Genomic DNA, 19,097 nt, shown 5'->3' on the forward strand with positions numbered 1-19,097 from the left:
GAAGACTCCTCTGCTGATTTCCCCCCTCAGTTGGTCCCACCTCTTCTCTGACTGGGTGCATTTGGCTGAAGAGACTGTTTTTTGTGGTGTGTTTCTCAGAATCATGCTGTCGTGTATACATCTTTGACTGGAGTATGTGCCTATGCTGTTGTTGACTGTGTTGAATGAGAGTGGGCACCAACTCCTGCTCGACGGTTGACAGCCTTGTCTGATTTTCATTTTTAAGCTCTCCAGCTCGGAGCTTCTTCTGCCTCTGTCCATGTGTATTGCTATCAAGGAATACTTAAGGCAGGGTAATTTATAAAGAAAAGAGGTATATTTGGCTCATGGTTCTGCAGGCTGTACAGGAAGCATGACACCAGCATCTGCTTCTGGGGAGGGCCTCAGGCTGCCTCCACTTGAGGAGGAAGGGAAGGGGCCCATATGTACGGAGACCACATGGCAGAGGAGAAGGGGGCACCAGACTCTTTTCAGCAACCGATCATCTCCGGAAGTAGGAATGAGAACTCATTCCCTGGGAGAACAGCACCAAGACGTCCCGAGGGATCCACCCCATGCCACATACCTCCCAGAAGCCCCACCTCCAGCCCTGGGGATCACATTTCCACAGGAGGCTCGGTAGGGCCAGGCAAGCCATATCAAACCATAGCACTATTTTCCCACTATTTTTAGTCAGTTGACAGGCAAGTGTACACACACGAGGGCATCAGTCACCTCTAATTTTTGAAGATTCTTTCCTTATCTCAACTTTAGGTAGCATTAGGCAGACTATGAATGACCAGGGACTCTTGTGCAGCAAATGTTTAACAACTCTGGCTGGTGCCTAGAATATAATGAATAAAACAGACCAAGCTTCTGTCCTCATGTAATTTGTAATTTATCAGAAGAATCAGACATTAACCATATAGTCACAATTGTATGATTACAAATTGCTCTAGATCTCATGGGACCATGTTGTGGGGCACTTTGTCCATGGGGTCAGAGAAGGCTCTCTAAGAGCCCTTATCTAAAGATGAGCAACCATTAATTAGACAGAGGTGCGAGGGTGAGGGCAGACAGGAGAGATAGGAACAGCATGTACAGAGGTCCTGAGTGAGGGGGAAATGGCGCATTTCATCAGCTTATAGTGTAGACATTTCACTTAGTTTACACTCAGGGCTGTTGCAAGCAAGTCGTTCATTGCCTCAGTGATCACTGAAAACATCGAGAGGGGAGAAAATCATTGTTTCACGATGTTTCTCAGTTCCCACTCTTCCAGTTTTTATATGTGGGATAACCTACAGGTCACATTTGGCAGTTTACTTTAAAACAAACAGTTTTTCCTTCTAATCTGTTGTCTTTGTACTCCTGGAAGATTTTGTTTGGATGCTCAACATTGCGTGTGAAAACTGTGTCGGCTTCAGATGATGTCATCTTCTAGAGAAGCTTTTTCGCTTTAATTCGGTCTAGGAGGAGACGATATAGGGCTGGGCTTCTGCTTTGTGAGAGCTCTCCCAGTTTCTTTTGGGGTGAAGCCCTCCAGGTAAGACAGAGGCCTCCTTGGAGGCATCGAACTCTAGCATTTGATTTCCTAGCACTCTAGATCTCTTGGTGATTCTGCTAGGTTTGTCAGCCTCTTGGCCCCTTTTTTTTCCTTCTAGCTTCTCAGCTTCTTAGCCTCTTCTTGCAAACCAGTGAATGCCCTGAGTTGAAATACTTAGGCTCGCTCTTCAGCACTTTCCTTCTCCCTGGGATTTTGGTTCCTCAAAGGTGAGACTGCCTGGTAGCTCTCTAATGCCTTTAAATACATAGTTGATTTTCACAATTTATCTCGCTTTTCTAGTTATTCATGGTAGGGAGGTTGGACTGATATCAGCTAGACCATCAGACCCTTGAGGATATAATTTGGGAACCCCTGGGAAATGCTGCGAAAGCAATGATGAGTGAAGAGGCTGACACCTGAGTGTGAAGCAAAGTAGTGGCACCACATTACACTGCAGTTGTGGTCTTCATTGTCATAAATGTAGAGGCAAAGCAAATGCTACTTTCCATAGAAAATTCCTTGATAAGGAGTAACAATCATTAACTTTATTAAATCTTGATCGTTGACTCTTTTTAGTGATTTGTGTGTCCAAATAGTAATTATTTATAAGGGATTTCTGCTGCATACTAAAATGCAGTGGTTGTCTTGGGGGAAAAACACTTGCTTGATTGAGTGGTGTGCTAAATTAGTTTATTTTTCAAGGCTCACCATTTTTACGTGAAAGAATGACCAGCTGACAAACTGTATTTTTCAAAAATGAATGAAGTGAGCCTGTCTCTTCAAGGCAAGCAACTGATAGTATTCGTGCCAGTTGTCAAACTGGTAATGGATCAAGTGAAAATTAGATTTTTAGAAAACTTGTGTCTGGTACTGTGAGCTTGACAGTTTCTCAATACGTAAAGGCTTTTCTGGCAAAATTGGTGATATTAACTCGTGATTTTTATATTGTTTAATGAAATATGTCAACATTTGGAATATCTACATAACACAGTGAACCAGTATTTTCCAAATGACCAATTCATGATGTTTTACAAAATTATGCAGAGAAGGAAGACTCATTCAACATGCAAGATACACCAGTGGACTTTAATGTAAGAGTATGAAAAATTCACTGACATGATTTCAGATTGCTTATTGGAACCAACCTGTGTGTTATCTGTGTGAGTCTAGATGTTCTTTATTTACTTCAACGAAAACAGCATATTTTAAAAATTGAATGCAGAAGCAAATATAGAATCGAGCTTTCTTCTATTAAGCCAGGCATTAAAGCAGATTTAAAAAATGTAAAATAATGCTTCTCTTCTCAATATTTTTTTGAAAAATAGATTTTTATAAAAATATTTATTTTAATATGTAGTCTGATTTTTTTTAAAGGATTCTATTACATAAATACTTGAATATTTGTCAGTTTTAATTTCTAAGATGGTAAATGTTGATCAGTATAACACACTTAAGCAAAAGCTTTTTGGGGTCTTCAGTAATCACTAAGTTAAGACTATTGTGGCTAGAAACTGTTTAGAAGAGGCCTGGATAGCTAACACATTTCTTATCAGTATCCTTTTTGGATATAGATGCCCAAACTTTCAGGAAACTTTGGTCATTTTACATGGCAACAAATAAACAGATTGGTTAATTTTATGAATATGCCAGGCAGATTAAATATTACTATAGTCTGAATTGTCAGATGTCAGGTAGATTGTTCACTTTTTAATGTTGTATTAGATTACATGGCTATAATAGTCTTTTACTTGATAATCGTTGACTAAATACGAAAGACAAATGGCATGGGTAGCTACTTTATAAATATTAGAAATTCTTAACATGCTAAGAACAAAGAGATTAAAATGTTTCAACCAGTTCTGCCACCCAACCTCAAGATTTATTTTTGAAAGTTGCCCTGACTCTGTAAAGCACATCAGCCAAAACGGTGGCATTTAGTTAAGATGAAAACAAGGCTTTTTGTTGTTTTAAAGCATTTGTTTTAGAAAGTGATACACAGGACTTGGGCAATTCCATTCCCCACCATCAGTAAATACAATGACTTTTCCCCCAGAGAAAACGTGAGAGAGAGAGAGAGAGAGAGAGAGAGAGACAGAGAGAGAGAGAGAGACAGAGAGAGAGAGAGAGAGACAGAGAGAGAGAGAGAGAGACTGTAAAATGGTTAAAACATGGCAGTCGCTTCCTTCATAACATACCTTACCAGGCTCTTCTCATCTCTGTTGGTTTTATGCTTTTATAAATCTGTCATCGTTAGAGTTAGATACATTCAGTTCTGTTCTTGGTTATCCTCTGGCTGATTTTATATGTGAAAATTTTGTTTCTGTGACAACATTTAGTTTTCGAGGGTAAGAGCTATACTTATTTTACACTGCCCACAATGTCTTATTGGCAGTTAGACTCTTGATACTTGCTGTTCAATTTAGAAGTTGAGATGCAGGAAAATCACTTCCTAGCTTCAAACATTTGTTGATAATTTGCCGTGTATAAGGTACTGTGCCGGACACCAATAGATAGGCATTGGGGCATTCTGCTTCTACACTGAAGAATAAATGACGAGGACTGAAGAGGTAGAGAATACTGGCTCTTGTTCTTTTGAAAGAATTGTTCCTGTGGCATTAAAGAAAGCATTTTTTGGTTTACAGTCCCACCTGCTTTGCAAGTAGATTAGGGAAGTGAAGAGTTCCAGTGAAGAAATTGCAAGGTTGTGCTCCTTGCTGCACAGTGTCGTCCATCAGACGATGATTTTAAATAACTGAAAGCAGAATTCATTTTGACTTCACATTTGAACTGAGGTTTGCACTGGAAGCCAGTGGGTCTGGCAGATAATGGTTTTCAGATAGAGAGGTCTAACCCTGCCTCTTCTTGTCTCCGTTGTTGATGGGCCTCTAATCAGGCGTGTTCCAGTCCGAGGCTGGCATACGAGGGAGCTCGATGAGGAAGTTTGGCTTTGAGTTCAGAACTATGCATGTTAGAAAGCTAGTCTTTCCACCAACCTTCCTGAGTTTAAAAGTCTTTCTTTTCTCTGGGTATAAATGTTTGTGAAGTGTCCTTAAGGCTGCCTAACCATGCTAATATGCTATAGGAGTGACATTTCTTCACTCTGAATTTGAGTGTATAATCTAATTGAATTTTTAAAAAAACATGATGAAAATGCTTACTTAGAAGAAGTTTATAATGTAACATCATGGGCAAATAGCATGGGCTTTGTAGGCAGACTGCCAGGCTCTGCCCTTTCTCGCTGTGGGATCTTTTTAGTTTAATTTAATTTAATTTAATTTAATTTAGCTTAATTTTATCTTATTTTATTTTTTAAATTTTGTTTTAAAGATGTGGGTTAGGTGAGGTTATGCTTAGTGCATAGAGTATGCATTGCCTGTGAAATGGGAAATAATAGTGCTTTGGGAGGATTAGTTGAGTTAATCCATATAAAATGCTGGGTTATTATTTTTATTTTTATTTCTGCTAACTAATGAGATCATATTCTAAGATTTTGATAATCATAGTAGAATTACCTTCTTCACCATTGCATCTCATCTCTGGAATTCTCAGTTTCTAACTGTTGTTCTGACTATGTTCTCTGCTTCTGGAGTCTTAAGATTGTTGTAACTGTGTTTTTGTGAGATGTATTTCAAATAAGTTTCAGCTTTTGAGTATTAGTGCCTACTCAATTATTTCGCTATATCTGCTACCATTTGCAATGGCCAAGGCATGCCTGTTGTTATTTAATCACTCCCACGGGGGCCTTAATTCGTGCCTTGATCAGGATCATCCTTGAGTAGTAGGCAGCATTATCTTGAGCCAGCTGCAGGGTGTGGCTAGCGCTAGCAAGTCCTTCTGGTCCTAGGAAAGCTTAGACTAACCTAGAGAAACCTGTTGTTGTTCTGTTTTGTTTTTTCCTTCTCAAAGAAAGCTCTGGAAGATCACCGGTTCTCTGTGATGCATTCATGTTCTATCACACGTGTGAGAAGAATCTTATCATGGAGTGATCAGAAAGCCAGGACCGGTTATTGAACTCTTGTGATTGTGCAAAACAAGTGGGAGGCGCATTGCTGTTGTTTGCCAAGTGTTGACAATTAGACCGTGCATTTCGAGTATGGCAGAGTACTTAATTATTCTGCTGCAAGTTAAAGTACTTTCTCCTCCTGACATTATTGTTTTTTAACATGTATGTTTTGAAATACTGCCACTTTGTTACAGGATGAAATCAGCACTCCATTTCTTTCTCTTTACTCCCTCAGGAAAATACAGGGACATTAGGGAAAAGTAGCATCTTCTTGCCTTGTTTTCCTCTAAATGTGAAAATACAGGGTTGAGAGTGAAAGGCACAGTCAAGCTACCCCTGAAGCAGTCTTTCCCTCAGACCTGGATGGACTGTAACTTTGCAACATAAAATAAAACAGATGTACCCGTGGTTTTTGTTTTATAGAAAGGGGAATTCCTTGTGTCAAGTTCCCACGTGAGGACAGGGCTTGTGCCATGAACCTGTGGCTTGACCGGAGCATGTTGGCTTCATTCTTTTGGCTTTTAGACTTTTAGGTGATTTAGGTAAATTGTGAAGTTAGAGCCAGAGTCAACTGAAATGTTTTATGTCCAACAGATTTGCTGCTGCTTCCAGGAGAAGTGGAGCCAATTGTGAACACCAGTGCTCCTCCTTGCATGCCTCCCAAGGCCCAGCTTCTCGCCCATGAAGTGAAGCCAAAGCCCACCGTGAAAAGGAGTGACGGGCAGGAGGAAGAGGTGCGCCACGGGGAATTCAGTCTTGCTCCTTAAGGAATTTGACCTTTCAAAGAAACACTGTGATGATACTCATGTGCTTTCCCAGATTTTGAAAAGTTTGAAATTCATGTTGCTTAGTTGGTCCCCCTCACAGCCATCTATCCCTAATGTGTACATTTCTTTTTAAACACATAGAACATTTATGTTTTTGTGTGGAAGCCATTTTTGTCTTGTAACATATGCCATGCTGCAGGACAGTGTTACCCAGGGACTACACACTAGGAAGGATGGGCAGTTTTCTTTTTAAGTCTGAACGAGCCATTTCTCTTTTTATTGTTATTCCTAAGGTCCTGTAAGCTTTTTGTATCAGTTAAGGTAAGACTGGGCTGCTACAACAGAGAATTCCGATAATAATTCAGTGACTGAAAGGAGATAGGTGTTAATTTCTCTTACCTATGTCTATATAGAGCTTTTTTTCTTTTTTTAAATTTTAAAAATGTGGTATAGAGAGCTTTTAAAGTGAGCAGATGGCTCGATTTTCTGGGGTCAATCAGGGACCCAGGTACCTTCTTTTGGGGCGACTACAATCCCTTAGGACATTGTCCCCACCTGCCTGTTCCAAGTCTGATCACTGTCATGCCTGGAGGTGCAGGAGAGTAGAGCGTGGGGACAGCGTGTTCCCCCAAGGCTTGGAACTCAGGGCCTTTTATTCCTGCTTACACTCTGTTGGGAACCACTTAGTCCCATGCTCGTCTTAGCCACAGGGGAGTCTGAGAAGTGTCACCTTGCCGTGTGCTTCAGAAGTGGGAGACAGTAGAATTTCTGCCATCGTTTTACCCTCCCAAACGTGCAACTTGACAGTCATCTTCTGCTCTCCTTTTGCAACTCTCCTGCATGCATTTACCAACAGAGGATGCCAGTGGTGCTCATGGCGACCTTTCTCACCCTCCTTACTGGAACATCGAGGGGGATTTGGCATAAGAAGTCGTTAAGGGTGCTTTATTATTGCTTCTTAATAAAATCCCCAGGGTCCTTCTGGATTATGTAATCATAAGGTACTAATCTTGTTATTGGAAGATATTCTGTTAGGAATCAGTCATACAGTCAGAAATAATCCACACGTTTCCATTTTAAATTGTCCTTTCCTCAGAGTACTTCTGGTCACTGACATCGTTAAAGTATATCCAGGATGCTTGCAGGCTTATGTTAATTCCCAAATTGATTACCAGATAAACGGGTAGGGACAGCCACTTTTCAATATGCTTCTTGAAATATAGATTGCTTTCTCTGAATTGAAAGAAGCTAAAATTGCAAGGATGTATCTAGTAGGAATCAGTTTCTTTTAAAAACTTATTCATGTTCTTGACCTTACTTGTGACCACACTAGTTATTGACCAGCCATTGGACATGGCACCCTAGTATTTTTATAGAGATACAGTTATATTTCAGTACAGTTTTGAGTATGTGTATTCTGGTGCAATTATGGAAATTGTTATAAAATGGTTTAGTGAATGGGTTTTTTAAAAGTTGAATGACTTCTGGAATCTATAAAATAGGTGGTAAAATGCAAGTGAAGACCCTGTATATGATTTTATCTTTAAAAGGAATATGAATTTTACATTAAAACTGTGACCATTTTAAGATGTTGGAATCAAAATAATATGAACAAATTTTATGTCAGCACACTTATGAACCACAGATGAATAACTTTTGATGATTTTAAATATTTAGAGTGGTATCTTAGTTGAGATTTTTTATTTCTAATCACTGTTTGTGGGAGTAACTTTTCACAACTCTCTAGAATCACAATGCAGCTTGAACATCCCTCACTGGGAAACTCAAAATCTGAAATGCTTCAGAATTTGAAACTTTTTGAGTGCTGACATCATGCTCAAAGGCAGTGCTTGCTGGAGCATTTTAGATTTCAGATTTTCAGATCAGGGATGCTCCCCTGGTATATAGTCTACAAATGCTCTAAAATCTGAAAAACACTTCTAGACTCAGCATTTTTAGATAAGGTATACTCAACCTGTACTGTACCAACTCAACCCTGGTTTAATAGTATTACTCTTGTTTTACAGCACCCAATGCTAGTAAATGCACATAATCATCAATTTCTAGCAAATATGTCTTGTAAGGGCTTGCCAAAAGGCCATTTTGGAATTAGAGATGGTGGTTGCTTTCTGTGACTTGAGCACAAAAAGGTGAAAATGAATTCTTGATGTCCTACCTTTTAATTGCTTATTAAGAATCCATCAGCTTTCTGATATGGATTGGACCAATTTAATATTTTTCTATAATTTTTTGGGATTTTTTTGCTTTTATTGTTATTTTTAATTGACACATAGTTGTACATATTTATGGGGTATAGTGTGATATTTAGATACATGTGCATGTATGATGGTCAAATCAGGGCAGCTAACATATCCATCACTTCAAACAGTTTTCCTTTCTTTGTGTTGGGATTTTCTCCTAATTTTATCACTGGTTTTACACACACACACACACACACACACACACACACACACACAGAGAGAGAGAGAGATATTATTAGAATCAAGCACTTTCCAAGAATCATTCATTTTCTATTTGTGAATAACTTCTTGCCTTTGTTACTCTATTTTGATGAATTTTGGAAATTTTGAACAGCGTTATAGAGCACCCCCCCAAAAAAAACTATAGACAAAGTCATAGAAGAAAATTGTGTGTATTTTCATAGGAGATCTCCTGTTTTTCCAACTCATAAAGTTTTTCACGTATAAAGACAGTTCATGTACCATATTACTGTGTGCGATAGCTTCAATAGTTAAATGCTGTCATTATTGATTTGAGCATTAGTTCTGCTTCCTTTAATGTGCCTGTGTGGTACTATGAATGAATATGATTCCTCCTTTAACAGTGTATCTGTTAGAATAAGGCACATGAACAATTTTAAGGAAACTCGAAGTTTTCTAATAGTGTACAAATTTTATTCCCTGAGAGGTTACGTGAATATTTCAATTAGATTTGAAATTAGAAACCTGAAATCCACATATTTCTCTCAGCTCCTTAGGCAAAAATAACAAGTTAATAATTAATTCACAGTTGTTTTTTGTTTAGCGGCAGGGGATTTGGTGTTTCATTGCATAAATTCTTCACTGAAATAAACCAGAATTTCAGTTTGTAATCTAAAAACCTTGTCATCTTGAAGCTTAGAACCCTGAAATGAACCTAAGTTGAAAGAAGAGAATTCCCAAAGTATGCCACAACAGCCAACAACTGAAATACATAAATAGAAATGCAACCTTGCTATATTTTAAAAGATGTCTCTTAGAAGATCACACTGATGTCTTGTGAATTGCAGTGTATACTCGGTCTCACTTTGAATTACATATATGTCCCTTAGAAGACTCTAAAAACTCACTCAAGTGTGTCTTCATAAGCTTGCTTTAATTAAAATGCAAAAAGTCAGAGCTAGTGCCGAGCTCAGTGCCATGCATATAGTAGACATGCAATAAATATGTATTGAATGAACAAATAAATAAACAAAAAAACCTCTCTACTTCCTGGGAGTGGTTTTCTGGCAGACAATAATAATGTGGTTGGAGTCATTCTCTTTTTTCTGTTGGTTCATTCCCCTCAAGATGTAAACATGTTTAAGTCTCTCCTGTCCTTAGCAAAATGAAAGAAACAGGCAAAAACAAGCCCCCCTTCATCTTGGACCTCTCTTCGGCTACTGTCTATTTTTTTCCCTCTCTTTTCATCCAGACTTGAGAAACCATTCTACTACTCTTCTAGTCAACTCTGCTTTCTTCCGCTAGTGCTCATTCAGCGTATTCCAGAATGTCCTTGACTCCAGTCACCCGCCTGCGTATCTTCGGAATGAAGGAGCCCTTTATGCTTTATATACATTATACTTGCCATATCTGGCGAGGAGCACTTTTCAGACTTCGGGTTCCTGGTTTTCTCCGTGGGGCTGGATGCCGTTGCACTTCCCTGACACTTTGGCTCCCTGGCGCTCATCTGCCGCTCTCGGATTTTTTGTGTGTCTCTCAGTGTCCTTTCCCTGCCTGCTTGGGGATCTTCTCTCCACGGACCTCTTGAGGGCTGGTGTTCCTTAGGGTTCCCTGTTTAACCTTTGATTCTCCCCAGCCCCCGCCCTTCGTACTGGATCAGTTTTCATCTTTAAATTACTGCCTTTGTGCTCAGGCAGGCGTTTGTTCTGAGCTTCAGGTTTGTGTATTCAACTTGCTGTTGATTCTCCGTTTGGATTCTTCAAGTACCTTCAAGTTCACCATGTTAAAAACAGCGTATCGTTACCTGCTTCCCTTCCTGCGTTCTGCCTCTTGTGCATTTCTGCATCCAGTCAGTGACGGAGCCTTGCCGGTTTTCTACATCTTGTGCACCTCTCTGCCGCCAGTGTCCGGTTCTCATGATCTCCTGCCTGGATGTCTTCTGCAGGATCCTGCCCTGTCTTCTGACTCTAGGCTCATCCCCCTCAGATCTGCCTTCTGCTTAATCTTCACAGTGGCCTGACATAATTTCCAAGAGGACAGGGCATCTTTCTCTTTTGTGCTCCAGCTCCTGTCTCATTATAGGTGCTCAGCAAAAAGCTGAATGAATGAGGGAATTTATCTGAAATGCACAGGTGACCAAGTGTCTGCCTTGCCTCAAGAAAAGTCTTTAGTGGCTGTTGGGCACCATCTTTGACTCTTGACAGGATAGTCTGTACTGTACATGTTGTGCTCCAACGATGCTGAATTACTTTCAGACTCACAAGTGTGAAATTCTGTATCTTACCTCAATGGCCTGCTCATGCAAACTCTCCTTGTCTGCAAAGCTCTTCTTGTTAACTAATATTCACCCTTTAAGATTCACTTCTCCAAGCTTTCTCTGATTCCTTCCCAATTCCCTCCAACCTGGTCTGGCTTAGGTATCTCTTCTCTGTTGCCATCACTCCCTAACTATACCATTTGTTCTTACCACATTTTGCTATAAGGGCTTATTTATGTGTTTATCTACTTGTCTGTGATTTCATGTAGGTCTTTATCTTTGTATCCCCGGAACCTAACACGGTGACTAGAATTTAATGGGAACATAGAGTTTACGGGAAGAATGACAAACATATGAATGGTTGCAGGAGGCTGTTTCTCTGACTTTTCGACTCATAGATGTGCTGAACATGCTGCCGTATATCCCTAAAGTGGTTTAAAATGTCCTGAATACCATATTTTGCCGTTGCAAAGATGAGATTATTACTATTCTTAATTTCTTGCTTTTTGGTTTCATTGCCTGATTGCCTAGGAAATTAACCTAACAATAGCTGTTGTTAATAGCTCTTAGTCTCTAAGTTAATAAATTGGTATCTTTAAGTGTATTTTTATACCTGAAGTATATTACAAATGAATAGCCATTGTGTTGGCATTATGTTTTGTGATGTCCTGAGAACTTTATTCCATGTTTTTGTTTTGGTTATTGACAAGTGACTGATGAAGAAAATAATGTCCCACAGCAGAGAAGAATTTCAGTGGATGAAGAAAATAATTTTTTCCCGTCTGAGAACAAGTTTCCGTGTCTTGTGCTCTGCAAAATGTTGGGTATTACAGCCATGGTGCGTTTTGAGAGCTCAGGGAAGGGAGAGGAGTGGAGGGCAATGAGGTCGGCCCAGTCTAGGAGAACTGACTTGGCAGCGGGCGTCGGCCTGGTCCAGCAGCTGGGGAGTCCAGGACACAGGCCTCACTCTGTCTGGCTTGCTATGGCGAGGTGGGTGGTGAGGGGGGTAACGTGTGGAGGAGCGAGCAGCCTTTGCTGAGGGTAATCACACTCAACTAAGAGTAGGTCGAGCTGCTGTGTTTCCCTCCTGCACCTCTGTGGCCTGTTTCTGCATGCCTGTGTTGGAGAGCACGACACTTGGCTTTGAAATCATTCATTCACTTCTGCTGCCTCCTTGGAGTTATGAAACCTTGTTTCACGAGGTTTTGCTATGTTCTCATTGTCTTCCCAGTATCTAACACATAGTGGTTATTGAGTGAGCAGTGAAGGGGAGGAGTGGGACCATGAGGGTGACCATTGTGGAAGGGAGGGCGGGGGCAGGATGTGGTGTCACCAGGACTTCAGCACAGCAGAGGAATGCGTCTAATGTGCAGTTGCACTCTTGCCTCCCTGGGGGTGAGTGAAGACAGAGTGACTGCCCATGGCGAGAACAGCTAATGAGGTCTAGCAGGCCCAAGAGTCCGAGTACAGTAGCACAGGGGGGATGGCAGCCTGAAGCTTGGCAGACATGTGGTGACGGCCTCGGCCAGGCGGCGTGAAAAGCCAGCATCACGTCCACCAGACTATGTGCGTTGGCCCAGATGGGGTTGCCAGGACTGGCTGGAGTCAGCTCAGCGTGTGCTGTGGCCAAACCTGTACTGCTCAGTCAAGTCCAACATAGCAGGAGTGTTCACATTAGGGATGAACGTCCGTGTCACTGTGCGTGTGCCTCTCCACTTGAGCTGGTCTTAGCAATTTTGCCTGCTCCCTCTTTGGCTATGGCGGTGATACATTTGCTGTCAGAAAGTGACAAATTGGACCGGTCCATCCCTTTGCAAGATGATTTTCTTTGTGCGTCCAGCTACTTTTGAAAGACAGTTGTGGTACGTGTAGCCTTGAGCACGTTTTTAATGGTAGACTGTGGGAATTGTTCAGCTTATTAAGAAAGGTCTTGTGGCCTAGTGCAAATGTCAAGATTTATTTTTGCTGGTGTTTTTGTTGAGTCCTGAGGCTTTGGTCAAAGCAGTTTTCCCTGGATTCAAATGCTGCTTCTCTCTCTTGCTAATTGTGTCGTCTTGGGAAAGTTCCTTCACCTTCAGAACTTCATAGGTGGGGGGAACGGGACTACTGGCAGGGTTGTTTGAGGATTGCTGCCAATGCCACATGGTTCCCAGTCCCAGGGCCGGTATGTGGTGGGACTCACTTAGTGGCAGCTCTTATCAGTGCCTTTGTCAGGAAAGCACTCTGGTACCTTCTCATGCAGAAGAGATGAATGAGTCCCTGGAACTTGTTCTCTTGCTGGTTTTACAAAAAAGGATGACAATGACTTGGTGTTTACTGTCAGCACTGCATGCCTCACCATAAGACAGAACGCATGGAGTGGACTTCTCATAGTTCCTTTTTCACCCTTCCTAGCAGCAGATAGTTTCTGAGCTCTGTGCTCCATTTTTACCATATTGCAAAAGCCACTCAATGAAATAATCTGTGCAAGAATATTTAGAACTGATTACAGCTCCAGGGCCCTTTTTCATTCTTGCATAAACCACAGTTTTCAGTTATTTCAGTGTCACTATGCATATTACAGAGCTACATAGAGGTGCTAACTGACTTCATTGTATCACACCATTTGTTTTTGGAGAGGCTTTTTAGGGGGTGATACAGGAGATTAAAGGCATTCTCTTTTGGTTTATGGGAAAGTATACTTTTTCCTAGAGGAAGTCTTTAAAACGAACAAATTATGAATAAGTAGGTACACAATTATTTTATCTCTTTGCAGCTACTCTTGCTTATAGATAAGCCATAATACTTTTTAAACTCTTGGTAGGAAAAAAATGGGCCCTGGACTTTTGAATTTAAACTATGTGTAATAATGTTTACTTTTATTAACCAGAAGTTATAGGTATTATCTGGAGAGGTATTTTCAGCAGAGTATTTTTATCTTTGAAAATTGTGTTTTCTTAATCTAGATTTTTTTTTTAGTAAACGGTGAAAATGTATTTAAGGTTGATCAAAATCTTAAGGAGTACTTTCTCACATTTTAAGTGGGACTCTTAATTTTTCTATATGCCTCTCTAGTTCTGACACTACACATGGTAAAAATATAATGAACATGTGCAGGGAAGACTTTCTGATTCTTGTCTTAGGTGGAACTAGTTAATGATATTAATTCAGATACAGCGTGGTACAAACGGGGCATATTAAGAGGCTTAAATTAGGTCAAATTGAATAATTAAATTTATTCCTTTACTTAGAAAGAGCTTAATCAGCCACGAGTGCTGAAGTCTAAAAAATGTTTAATTAAATATTAATAGGGAGTTTATGTTTTCAACTTTATCTTCATTTACAATTGATTGTATATGTTTCTTCCTCCTTCACTGTTTTTTATAGATACTTGGAGATGAAGTTCAGCCCTTCTCACTTGATGAAGAATTTGATTACGACAATGTGACACTCACCCCCAAGTTTAGTCTTGCGGAGTTAGAGGCCATCAAAGAGCTATGCAAGCAAAAGAGGAAGAATGCTAACATGGATTTAGAGGAACCCTGTGAGTGATTCACCGAGGCGTTTTTTGTGCTTTTTATCTGTTCTTATTCAAGCAACACTGAAATAAAGATAAACCTACTATACTTGTGGAAATTCGCTTGTATGCATTTGTTCATCAGTTAGCGATAGTCAGGGAGGTGGAGCAACAAGCCTGAGGAGATCACCGTCCTCACAGAACTCTCTCCTGTCCCGCTGTGGCTGCGTCCTGTGACCGGCTGTAGGTCGTGGAGTGGGACGTGGGGACAGGAAGCAGCACCTATTAAAGAGCACTTTTTTTGGTTTTTGAAGTTTTGTGTGGAGGTGAGGTCTGGCTTTATTGCCCAGGCTGGTCTCAAACTCCTGGGCTCCAACTGTCCTCCCACCTCGGCCTCCCAAAGTGCTGGGATTACAGGTGTGAGCTGGGAGTGGCACTAGGTGATGTGAGATCTTGCACCAAATACTGGGAACGATCCCACCTCTTTTGAGGGCAAAGAACATTTAGCTCTGCAGTGTGCATAGTGATGCTGAAATACATGCCAAACACATAGATCACTGGTCCCTGCTCAGCTACCCAGAGTTCAGTGTGTGTTGAGAGATTAGGTTGCTGAGATCGATTGGGAAAGGCTTTAACTGATAAAGAAGACATCTGAGAAGGGAGTCATATGTTTAATGCTTTTGTTTTGTTATTTTACTGTTAAACCATGTGTGATAACAGTTACAAAGTACAAGGAATGGTCTTTATCTCCAGAAACTGGAAATACCATTTGAGAAGGTAAAACAATCAGAGAATGTAAAAACATATTGTGAAGTGCTAATTATATAGAATCCCCATAATTGTATTAAGCCAAGAAAAAATGGAGGGTGAAGGCATAGAAAGGAGGGTGATAATGTGTGTGAAGTAAATTTTTATTATTGAAGGAATTGGTCACAAATCAAATGTACTAAGTCCTAACTGATTTTGTTTTATTTTTCCTTTTACATAGACTTTCATTTTTAGAGCAGTTTTAGGTTCTCGGAAAAATTGGGGAAGAGAGCATAGAGCCTTCATATATGGCTTGCCCTCTCCCTGCACCCATCAACATCCTGTACCAGGGTAGTCCATTTGTTTTTGTGTTGTTTTTTGCTATCACGTTTCTTCTCTCTTTGTGGTAAGAATGCTTAGCGTGAGTTCTACTCTCTTGAATGTTGCTGTGCATAGTACAGTGTTGTTATCTCTGTGTCCAGTGCTGCACCGTAGATCTCTAGGACGTGTCCATGCATAACTGGAACCTCATAACCTCAAGAGCAGCTCTCCATCTCCTGCAATCACCAGTCGTTGACGTCCGCCATGCTACTTTCTGCGAATGACTGACTGTTGCAGATGTCTCCTATCAGCGGGCATGTCCTATTTGTCTTTCTGTCCTGGCTTCTTTCACTTAGCATAATGTGCTTCAGGTTTGTCCTCATTGTCACATGTGGCAGAGTTTCCGCCTTTTTTTTTTTTAAGGCTGTGTAGTCTTCCTTTTTTTAATACATGGCATTTTCTGTATCTGCCCGTCGGTGGACGTATAGGTTGTTTCCTTATCTTGGCTATTGTGAATAATGCTGCAGGCCTCTGTGTGTATGCATGTGCTTGTGTTTGTAAGAGGAATTGAATGTGTATGTGTATTCATGAAATTCCATTTATATTCTTTAGAAAAGAATGGTCTTGATTTCAAGTTGCACTAGGGTCAAGTAATCTCCACATTTATTTTTCATTTCTTCCACGAACTTTCACAAAGCACCATTTGTGTGTTAAGCTACACAGTGGGGCACACAACTAAATCAGGCACGGTCCAACTTAGTTGGGAGGAGATGAGTGCACAAATAATGGCAGCAGAGCCGCACTGTCCAGTGTAATAGCCGCTCACTGCTTTCCAGTATGCTAGAGCACTTGAAATATAGTACGACTGAGGAACTGATTTTGAAATGTTATTTAATTTCTATTTCACTTTAAAATAAAAAAACTGATACTTGATTCAGTTATTAGAAAAATGTCAAGCACATATAGAGTAATTTGTGTTTGTGAACCTACTTTTTCAATGGTAATATTTATAAATCTGAATGTGTACCAGTTATTTTTGATAACAACCTAATGTCTGAATTTGAAATATGCTGTAGATGTAAAACATACTTAAAATTTTATAAGAATTAATATAAAAACTGAATATCTTGTGTGTTTTTGGTATTATTATATGTGGCAATGATACTATTTTGGATTTACCTGGTTAAATAAAACATATTATTAAAATCTACCAATTTCCTTTTACCTTTTTAATGGGGTACCCAGAAATTTAAAATCGTACGTGTGGCCTGTGTATTTTTAACCACACTATGGTAGAGGGTAGTCTGTAAAAGTGATGTGTACCAAGAGCTACCTGGTCAAAGCAAGTTGGCTGGTGTTATTTATGCCTTGGAGATCTAGGGAATCTTCACAGAGGAGGTGATGTTTGAGTTTGGCCATGAAAAATCAGTAGGAGTTTGGGAGGCAGAGAAGAGGGTAAGCCAGTCATGAAAGAGTGCATAGTGGGCAGAATGGTGTGTGACAAATTATGGCTTGTTTGAACTAAAACCATAGTTTTCTGTGGCTGGTGTATGGGATAAATAGGATAACTGCGGGGGAGAAAGCTGGAGATGTGGGTGGGGCCGAATTTTGAAGGCCTCGTGTGCTGAGACTCTGTGCACTGGTTGAAAGGAAGATAATGTTGTTAAGCAGAGGAATTCCAAGATCTGTAATGTATTTCAGAAAGATAACTCTCTTGTGAGTGTGAAAGTAAAATAAATAGAGGTGGCACTAAATCAGGTAGATGAATTTGGAGGCTGGTAGGCTAGTGTTGGGGGGAGATGATAAGAGCCTGAATGAGGGCATTATGAATAGAAGTAGTGTAGTGGATTTGATCAGAGATTTGGGAGCAGGACCAGTACGGATTGTTGACTGAAGTGATGTGGAAATGAGAGAGCAGTTGTGAGGTTGGGATGTTTGTGTGCAATCTGTACACGCTGACTTGAGACAGTCTTGTAATATAATTGTTCACAGGACTGGAAACTCTTTTTGGCCCAGTATATACCACATTTTGGGTAGTCTCAGTAAAGAGAAGACTTCACCATTTTTAAGACATTCCCATTTTATGTACTTAAATAATTTTATAATAGGAGAAACAAAATTATCTTTTTAAATGTTTAGGAAGAGCTGCATTTCGAGAGTGTCTTATTATTTAGCCAGGCAGAGAAGATAACAGTATATATCCTTTCTGTAGAGATGGTATAGATGGTATACTATGTTTTAGCTCTATTCCTCCAGGCTATTTTTGATCTTTGCATTATTTGGGGCAATTGTACATTATGGCAAAGTGACACTGGAAAATGGGTTTCTTCAAGGCTTTGAATGAGTTGTCTTCATGATACCATTACTCTTGGCCTAACTAGCCAGTACTTCTCCGTGACTGCCTTTCAAGGCTCCTTGAATCTATGGAAATGGTTTGTTTTACACTGGTTGGCAAACCCTAACCGAGTAAGCCTGTGATGATATGGATGGATAATGCTTACCTGGGTAAGGCCATGGCTACGAAAGTAAGATTAATAAAGAGTAGAATATAAAGAGAAGCATCTAGGTGTACACACCAAAAGGAGAGGGAAGGACATGATAAATTTAAAAGTGTCTTGAAATAATGTGACAGTTGCAGTACAAGCCAGCTTGGAGAATATGGCACCACAGGCCTACGGCTCCCATCCTAGCTTGCTCAGTGTGGTGGCACACTAAGCAGTCTTCCTGCTTTCAGGGTCTACCTTGTGTGGCATAGCAGAAAAGGAGATAAAGTGGTCAGCTGCGATACTGAATTTCCTTGATTTCGTTGTCAAGAGGTCTCTTTTCCTGTAAATGAGACAAAACTGTATCTTCATTTTAAAAAGGAATTTCCCCCCATGTTTTAGGTGACTATGGTTGAATTAAAAAATGAAAAGGACAGTTAAAGACACACTTTTCATTTCATTTGTTGGCTTCTTGGAAGTTGATGGTAAGTGAGTACAGTAGCATGTGAAGTGATGTGAAAGAAACAATCTTAATATTTTTTCCATCTATAACTGAGTATCTCAGCCTTAAAATGTATTTTAAAGTGTTTCTTTCTCCTTTCTTAGTCTTAAGCATTGAAATATGTTCTAGAAACTACTTTTTGCCTTTTAATCTACCAGAATCTCTCCTGCACCGTGCATACTTGTTTAGAAATTCCATGGACTGATCTTAAAACAGTCCAGCTGTAGGACCCTCCTGCTTGTGGGGAATCTCAAGAGAGATGATGCATAACCTGACTGCAGCTGGGATAACACCGAGCAGACCTCCAGGGGGCCCACCACCCAAGATCAGCCATCAGAACAGACACTTGTACCCTGGGCAACTCCTGCACATTTCCCATGCCAAGCCTTCCTCTCATACTTTTACCCTCAGCCCAAAAATCTTAAGTGGTTTCTTGGAAGCATCTCATGCTTGTTTATTTTTGTTTACAAGCAATGAGCACGGAGTTGGCTATCAGTAGCACAGGTATGGAAGAGAAATACATACGCCTCACCTTACCCAGCCTTGACATAATATGGC

The 19,097-nt window shown here is 40.3% G+C and overlaps 1 protein-coding gene across 1 annotated transcript in view; it reads left to right on the plus strand.

Moving 5' to 3' along the window:
* The window catches only part of CUNH11orf74 (chromosome unknown C11orf74 homolog), a 57,598-nt gene extending 40,834 nt beyond the window's left edge, over positions 1-16,764 (plus strand). The window contains exons 5-6 of the mRNA XM_008061344.2: positions 6,120-6,259; positions 14,357-16,764. Coding sequence (XP_008059535.1) covers positions 6,120-6,259; positions 14,357-14,521 — 305 coding nt within the window. The 3' untranslated portion in view covers positions 14,522-16,764. The remainder of the gene's footprint in view (positions 1-6,119; positions 6,260-14,356) is intronic.
* Positions 16,765-19,097: the final 2,333 nt, after the last annotated feature.

This window comes from Carlito syrichta, unplaced genomic scaffold, assembly GCF_000164805.1.
Source record: "Carlito syrichta isolate Samal-C Ts95f unplaced genomic scaffold, Tarsius_syrichta-2.0.1 Scaffold305211, whole genome shotgun sequence".
Lineage (NCBI taxonomy): Eukaryota > Metazoa > Chordata > Mammalia > Primates > Tarsiidae > Carlito > Carlito syrichta.